General features: G+C 59.9%; 1 protein-coding gene across 1 annotated transcript; it reads left to right on the forward strand.

Annotated features, from left to right (window-relative positions):
- The first annotated feature begins 3,077 nt into the window (after window positions 1–3,077).
- On the forward strand, window positions 3,078–4,819 carry RPS15 (ribosomal protein S15). Its single transcript, XM_058537694.1, has 4 exons — window positions 3,078–3,134; window positions 3,524–3,609; window positions 4,338–4,572; window positions 4,675–4,819. The coding sequence occupies exons 1-4, from the start codon at window positions 3,132–3,134 to the stop codon at window positions 4,786–4,788; spliced, it is 438 nt and encodes a 145-aa protein (XP_058393677.1). The 5' UTR covers window positions 3,078–3,131; the 3' UTR covers window positions 4,789–4,819.
- The last annotated feature ends 2,894 nt before the right edge of the window (window positions 4,820–7,713 follow it).

Consider the following 7,713-nt stretch of genomic DNA (forward strand, 5'->3'; position numbering starts at 1 on the left):
TGATGTTCACAGCCTGAGAGGCAGGGCCGGGCTCGAGTGCAGGCGAGTGTGGCTCCTGGAGATGAGTTAGGGGTGGGGCAGTGGGTTGGGATGAGTGCTGGTCACGCGTGGGCCTGGCCCGTGAAGCCCGTCTGCAGGGCCCTTCCAGCCCCAGTATTTTGGTGTTGTACCACGTGGTTTCTGTCCATTTTCTTGACTGCCCCCCAACCCCAGAGGCAAGGGGCTTTGACCTTCAGCGAGCCCCTGTTTGCAGCCCTGAGAAGGGAGGGGAGTCAGCCGACTTACACGCAGGACTTCCTTGGCCTCTCCTCGAGGTGGGGAGGGGCTCCTGTGTCCCGAGGAGGCTGCCCTGGCAAACAGCTGTGACAAAAGGGGTGAATCCCCTCTTGTTCTAGTGTGGAGGGGTCTCCTGTGGCTGCTGTGACAAATCACCAAAACTTGATGGCTTAAAATAACACACACGTCGTCTCACGGCTCTGGAGGTCAGGAGTCCGACACAAGCCTCCCCAGGCTAAAGTCCAGGTGTGGGCAGGGCTGTCCTCCCGGAGGCTCCAGGGAGAACCGTCTCCTGTCTTTTCCAGCTTCTAGAGGCCGCGTCCTGGGCTCAGGGCCCCTTCCTCCGTCTGCACAGCCCGCAGCCAGCGCACAGCCTCTGACCCTCCTCCTCCCTCTGATGAGGACCCTGTGATGACCCTGGGCCCCCGGGGATCCAGGGTCATCCCCCATCTCAGGGGCCTCAAGTTAATCCATCCGCAAAGTTCCTCTGCCACGTGAGGTGACACGTCCACAGGTCCCGGGACCAGGACGGGGACGTCTTTGGGGGCCGTCATTCTGTTGTAAGGACCACAGTCGAGGTTTTAAAACATAACACAAAGAGCCAATTCATCCAAAACATGGCTGCCTCCAGTGTCCCAGCTTGGGATCAAGGGAGGGACAAAACAGCCACCCCCCCCCCGAAACGCAGCCCAGCTCACGCCCCATGTCGGGCAGGTCAGCTCAGCTCAGAGATAGTCAAGAAAAGGGGCGCCCTCCCCACCATACCCCAAAGGCCCCTTGGAGACGGCACCCCGCCACACACCCCTCGCACCCGGAGGAGGTCCCTCGTTCCCCTGTCGACGAGCCTTTCGAGCTCCCTCCCGAGCTGCGCCGCGGCGTATGGAGGAGTGGGAGTGGCCCTCTCCCGGCCTTGGGCGCTGTGCAAACCTTGAAGGCATTTCCAGCCGCTACGAGCTCCCTGCCAGTCTGACCGTTTGCTCCCAAGAACGTGGGCAAGCCAGCGCCACACCCTCACACCCCGAAGGACACCTCCAACAGCCCCAAACATGTGGGTGACGGGGAGGGATGGCCCCTCCTTTGGGTGCAGTTTAATTGGCTCTCCCCCGGGATTGTGTAACTGGCCAAGGAGGGCTCAGCATCCTTCCAGGCTTCCCGTTCCCTCCAGGCCAGCCCCAGCTCCCCACAAAGCTGCTGGGCTGAGCCAAACCCCACCCAGTTAGCTGCCCTGAAGGCTGGGATGGGGCTGGAGGCTCAGTTGCTGCCTGCCCCGCAGGGAAACAGGCACAGTGGAGTCAGAGGGGGGCACTGGCCTTTTCCCTGGTTCAGCAGCACCCAGCTCATTCTGACCTCAGGGCCTTTGCACGCCTGCTCCCGCTTCCAGGGCTGGTGGCCTCCTCAAACCATTGGCATTTAATGTTGTGACCGCCGGGCCCGGCTTTACCTCTGCCATTTCGCTTTGTTTTCTATGTGGCACATGTCTTTTTTGTGCTCGTGTGACTCTGTTAATGCTTTCTTTTTCATTAAATGAGTATTTCCTAGTGTAGCATTTTAATTCCTTTAATAATTGTTTTCACTATATGTTTTGAGTGATTTTCTTAGTGCTCCATAGTTTACCATATACATCTGTTTGGTTTTTTATTGTGGCAAAATATACATCAGATTTATTTTTAACCATTTTTAAACGTATAATTCAGTGTATTAAGCACACTCACACTGTCGTGCAACCACCCCCACCATCCGTCTCCAGAACTTTCTCATCCTCCCAAACTGAGACTCTGTCCCCATGAAACACTGACTCCCCGTCCCCTCCCCCAGCCCCTGGCCCACCATCCACTTTCTGTCTCTGTGGCTGTGACTCCTCTAGGGGCCTCCTGTGAGGGGATCACACAGTATCCGTCCTTCCACGTCAGGCTCATGTCACTGAGTGTCATGTCCTCCAGGTCCATCCACGTTGGAGCAGGTGTCAGAATCTCCCTCCTTTTCATGGCTGAGTAATATTCCAGTGTGTACATACTATTTTCTTTATCCATCGATGGACACTTGGGTGTTCCCACCTTTTGGCTGTTGTGCATCATGCTGTAATGAACACGGGTGTAGAAATCTGTTCGAGTCCCTGCTCTCAGTTCTTTGGGCTGTACACCCGGAAGGGGGATTGCTGGGCCATAGGCTAGCACATACCTCTTAATGTACCAGAATCCCCTTCAGATGGACACTTAGTCCCAGTGAATACAGAAACAGCACTCCCATATAGCTGTAGCCCCTGATCCCTAGCCATTGTTAACAGTTGTTCTTTTATATAGTTTTGTCCGTTAAGGGCTGGCTGGTCCTTATCAGGGATGCCTGTTCTGACCATCTGTGTGAAGCCAGTGTCCCACCCCTCCTGGCTTCCCTCTCGGCTGTGATATCTGTATGACCTTGTCTCTTATGTGTCTGCCTCCCCTACTGGACGCGAGAGCTCCCTCTCGAGAGCAATATGGGGACCCGAACCCCCTGACCGCGCCTACTGCCAACAGTAGGTGCTTCGTAAATCTTGCTAGGTGGGTTCCATTATGCGGATTATAGAGCACGAATATGAGGCTCCGAAAGGGGAAGCGAGGTGCTATGTCCCCCAGTTGAGGAAGGGTCTCCCAAAGACTAGGCGGCCGGCCCCAGCCCTGAGGTCCGAGGCCCCAAGAGACAGTGGCTCCTTTAGTCTTCGCAGCCTGCGCTTTGCCCTCCGGACAGAAGAGGGCGCCCGTCCTCCGCCGGAAAGCGGAAGCGCGTGCACGCACACGGCTGATGGGCGGGGCACGTGGGCGCCCTCGCGATAACTGCGCAGGCGCACTGGGGGTGGTCCTCTCTGAAGAACCGACAAGATGGTGAGTGCTGCGGGTTGGGTGTTTGTGCCGGATGCATCCTTCGCCATCCGCGGTGCAGCCGCGCAGTAGAGGCCGGGGTCAGGCCGCACGGCTGCGGCAGCCTCCTCCAGGCCTCCGGGGCCGCCAGATATGGGGCGCGGGGCGGGTGTGGTGGATGTCGGGACGACCCGGAGCGGGGAAGGCCTGTGCGGACCGGCATGTCCCAGCCGAGCTCCCGTAGCCCGGAACCGCGCGTGCCGCCCAGGGACGGGGTGGAGGTGGTGTGTCCCCGCGGGCTCCCGTACCCGGCGGCGCCGCGCGCGTTTGGGTGGGCGCCCCGGTGACCGCGCCGCGGCCGTGGGGCTGGGAGGTAGGTCTCGGCTCCCGCTGACCGCTCCGGGCCCGCGCAGGCGGAAGTGGAGCAGAAGAAGAAGCGGACCTTCCGCAAGTTCACCTACCGCGGTGTGGATCTCGACCAGCTGCTGGACATGTCCTAGTAAGGGGCGCGGGCCGGGCGGGGGGCCGGCGGGAGGGCCCCGGGGGTGGGGGCTGCAGCCCGAGCTGTGCGCGCGGCTTAGACCGAGTGTCAACGATGGGCGGGCCGGCGTGCCAATAAAACTTTATTAGGACACGCTGAGGTTTCAGTGTAACGCTCAGCACGTGTCTTTGGACGTGTTTCCAGGCGCTAGGAAACCTAAGAGCGCTCTCCCGCTCGCGGGAAACCCTGTAAAATCCTGGGGTTTGGCACGTACGCGGGAATCGGCCAACCCCCTGGCCTGAGCTTGGGCAGGAACCTTCTGGGCAGGGCTGGGGTGGTCTGACTTTTGCTTTTTAAAAACCTGCCCTCGGGTGCAGAGCGGGTGCGGGGTCCGGCCCCCAGATGGGGAGGGAGGCTATCGACAAGCAGGGAGCACCTGTCCCCGGCAGGTGTGCCTGGGTCTGGGCGCGGGGGGTCTCACAGAACAGGCTCCTCGTGGGCTGGGGGCTTCTGGGGGTCTCTGCTCCTGGGTTCTTGAGGCCTGTGCGCCGGGGTCCAGCAGCTCGGCCACCTTTCCCCTGCCTCGGTTTCCTCTTCTGCACACACCGATGTGGGGGTTCTTGCCTTTGCGGGGCTCGTCCCGAGTATCTGGCACGGGCCCTGGCCCGGCCGTGAGGGCGGGTTGGGGGGCGTCACCGGGCGCGGGGGTGTCCGGCCAGGGCTCAGGCCGCCGTGCCCCCCCGCAGCGAGCAGCTGATGCAGCTGTACAGCGCCCGGCAGCGGCGGCGGCTGAACCGCGGACTGCGGAGGAAGCAGCACTCGCTGCTCAAGCGCCTGCGCAAAGCCAAGAAGGAGGCGCCGCCGATGGAGAAGCCCGAGGTGGTGAAGACGCACCTGCGCGACATGATCATCCTGCCCGAGATGGTGGGCAGCATGGTGGGCGTCTACAACGGCAAGACCTTCAACCAGGTGGAGATCAAGGTGCGTCGGGGCGAGCGGGGCTGCGCCGGGCCCGGGGGGCGGGTGGGGCCCGTGCGCCGCGGTCGCCTAACGCCTGACGCGGGCTGCTCTTCGCCTCCGCAGCCGGAGATGATCGGCCACTACCTGGGCGAGTTCTCCATCACCTACAAGCCCGTCAAGCACGGCCGGCCCGGGATCGGGGCCACCCACTCCTCCCGCTTCATCCCCCTCAAGTAGGCTGCGCGCCAATAAAGGCACAGACTCCGGAGTCCCGAGTCTGCCCCGTCCTTCCCGGCGTCCGGCGTCCGGGTGGGGGGTTGGGAGCTGAGTGACTCGGGCCCCGTGACGCGTCCGGGGATGTCCAGGGTCTTGTGCCCCAGCCCATCTGTTGTTCCGCTCTCTTTGCCGTCTTAACACGAACAGCTGCTGCATTTGGTCCCAGGCCCCCAGGTGCAGCACCTGGTGTGTCCTGGGTGCCCGGCAGCCTCTCCTGCTGTGAGTGCCGCGTCGCCCCTCAGCCCCCATCCCCTGCTGGGGCCCCTCCTCCCACGGCCCCCAGTCAGGGGTGGGTGGTGTCCAGTCGAAGCTCGAACAGTGGGAACTTGTGCGTGATCTGAGCCTCCTCCCAGCTCCCTCCGACCTCGCACACCTGCCCAGGGTCCCTCAGGATGCTCTTCACCTGCACCGTGCTGCTTGTCTGTCCCTCTCCCTGGACGCTGTGCCCCTGATGAGCTTCCGGGAGCCTTCCGCAGTGACTCAGGTCCCCAGCCTTGGGGTGGGCCTTCCCCAGAACTGACGGCTGTCTGTGGGTGGAATTGCAGACCACCCCATGGGGTGTGATGGGGGAGGCTCCCAGCCCTGGTCCCGCAAATTTGCTTGGTTTGTTCCGTTCACGTGGAGGGAAACATGCAGACTGTAGGGGGCCCTGGGAGAGCAGACAAGATGACACGCGGGCGCCTCAGACTGGGCAGGGGCTGTCCAGGCGGCAGTGGGGCTCGAGGGAGCCCCCAGCTCGCTGGTAGTATATGGGAGAAAGTCAAGGTGACACCCAGGTTTGGGCTGAGCAAGCGGAAGGTTGAAGCCCCATCACCTCCGATGGGGAGGTTTGATGCTTCCTGAATGTCCTACGGCCATCGAGGTGGCCCCCAGAGGCCCGGGTCTGTGCCTCAGTTGGGGATGTGAGGGATGGCCAGGCGATGAGCCGGAGTCCAGACGGTGAGGTGAGAGGGGACGGGACACGATGAGGAGCCTCCTGCCTCGCTGTCACTCCCTCCTTCCGTGGTGACTGCCAGCTCCGCTGGGCTCCTTCCTGTTTGGAGTTTGTCTCTGAATTTCAATGTCATTTGCTTATACAGTTATTTCTTGATTTGGAGTCAAGTAAATGGTTAAACAGCGTGGGTCCTTGTGTTTATGTAGTTGAGAAGGCAGTGGATGTAACAGCAGGACAGACTGCATGACGAGGTTAGACACTTGCCTTCGTCCAGTTCAGCACAAGGACCCACGGTGTTGAGAGCAGAGGGGCTGGACACGTGCAGCCCGTCTATACCATCCCCAATAGATACGCGAAGTCTCCACAAACCCCCAGGAGAAGAACAGCAGCCCCCGAAGCAACGGGGCCGAGTGTCTGACAGCCGAAAGTCAAATTACCTGTGGTCCACCTGCGGCTGCTGTTTTGGTGTGTGTGTGAGGAGGATCAGCCCTGAGCTAACATCCACGCAAATCCTCTTTTTGCTGAGGAAGACTGGCCGTGGGCTAACTAACATCTGTGGTCATTGTCCTCCGCTTTACATGGGACGCCGCCACAGCGTGGCCGGAGAAGCGGTGCGTCGGTGCGCACCTGGGATCCGAACCCCGGCCGCCAGCAGCAGAGCGCGCGCACTTAACCGCTACGCCACGGGGCCTGCCCCACCTGCGGCTTCTAAGGGCCTTCCCGGGAACCAGGTGCCTCCCCCAGAAACAGTTGATTCTGGGTCTGGGGCCAAGAAAAGAAGACCAGGGAAGGAAGGCAGGGTGGGGCCGACGTGAGGGGCCTCCAGCTCCCCAGAGGGAACACGCGGGTGATCAGAAAGATTAGGGACGGGGCTGGCAGCCCATTAAATATCTAAGATACTGTAATATTTTCTTGTGGATGGCCCCCTGAACACAATTGGGCTTCAAACCAACCAGCTAGAAACTTCCAGTCCGTCGTGGGAAGCTGGGAGTGTGGTTTGGGCGTTAGATGGGAGATTCAACCATTAACAGGCAGGTCAGTGCTTTGCGTTTGGTTTAAAAGCTTTTGTCAGAGCTGCAGACCGGAGGGTCTCTGGGTCACACTGGCCAAAGTCACTTCCATCGCAACAGCAGAAGCCTTTGTGCGACCCCAGGTGAACCGCCTCCCGGGCCAGCAAAGAGCAGGTGAGGGCTCCCTGTAGTCTCAACTGCCTGTTTTTTGGAATTTCCATAATTAAGAAAATGAAATGGCTGAAGTATAAGAAACATATTTTCCACGGTTTTATCCAAAAACTACTGGAAGGTAGGTTTTGACCCTGAGCATGAAAAGCCATAGAAATGGGCAGAGCTTTCCAGTACGAGGTCCAGCTGCAGGAGCAAAAGGCAAGTGCAGACCATGTTTGAGCCCCTCCATCTCGGGTGGTGGGCTAGTGGAAGTGGGAATGGCTGCTCACTCGCCAGCGTCCGCAAACTAGAGCTGAAAGGCCTGCCATCGGTTTTTGTCAATAAAGTTTTATTGGTACACAGCCACGCCCCTTCATATCGTTTATGGTGATTTAGCACAACAGCGGACACTGGCCCCTGTTGCTTCAATTAGTGGACCTTTCACCGAAAGTTTCTTGTTCTGTAAAAACGAGCAGGACCCTCCCTGGGACAGCAGCGTTGGTGTCACCCCCAATCAGCCCCACCACTCCCCCCCAGCGTGTGTCAAGTTTTGAGCCTTCATGGGAAGCTCGCTGCCTGGCCAGCACGGGTCACCTGGGTGGGCTCCGGGTGGGGGTGGCCAGTGATCATAGCTCTAATTTTCTGCAGCTTGGATTTTTATAACAATTACGTATGATGAGAGACCAATGTATGTTTCAGTAATACAAGGAAAAACCGTGTCCTTTTCAGACTGAGACACGCGCCAGCCGCCAGGGGGCGCCCTAGTCCAGGAGCATTTTCGGGGAGTCC

The sequence above is a fragment of the Diceros bicornis genome, unplaced genomic scaffold, assembly GCF_020826845.1.
Source record: "Diceros bicornis minor isolate mBicDic1 unplaced genomic scaffold, mDicBic1.mat.cur scaffold_67_ctg1, whole genome shotgun sequence".
Classification (NCBI taxonomy): domain Eukaryota; kingdom Metazoa; phylum Chordata; class Mammalia; order Perissodactyla; family Rhinocerotidae; genus Diceros; species Diceros bicornis.

Excerpts from the sequence above, each read along its gene's own strand:
- RPS15 (XM_058537694.1), top strand. Across the intron at positions 3,610-4,337 it reads CAGCTGCTGGACATGTCCTA|CGAGCAGCTGATGCAGCTGT; the intron begins GTAAGGGGCGCG and ends GCCCCCCCGCAG. Across the intron at positions 4,573-4,674 it reads TCAACCAGGTGGAGATCAAG|CCGGAGATGATCGGCCACTA; the intron begins GTGCGTCGGGGC and ends TCGCCTCCGCAG.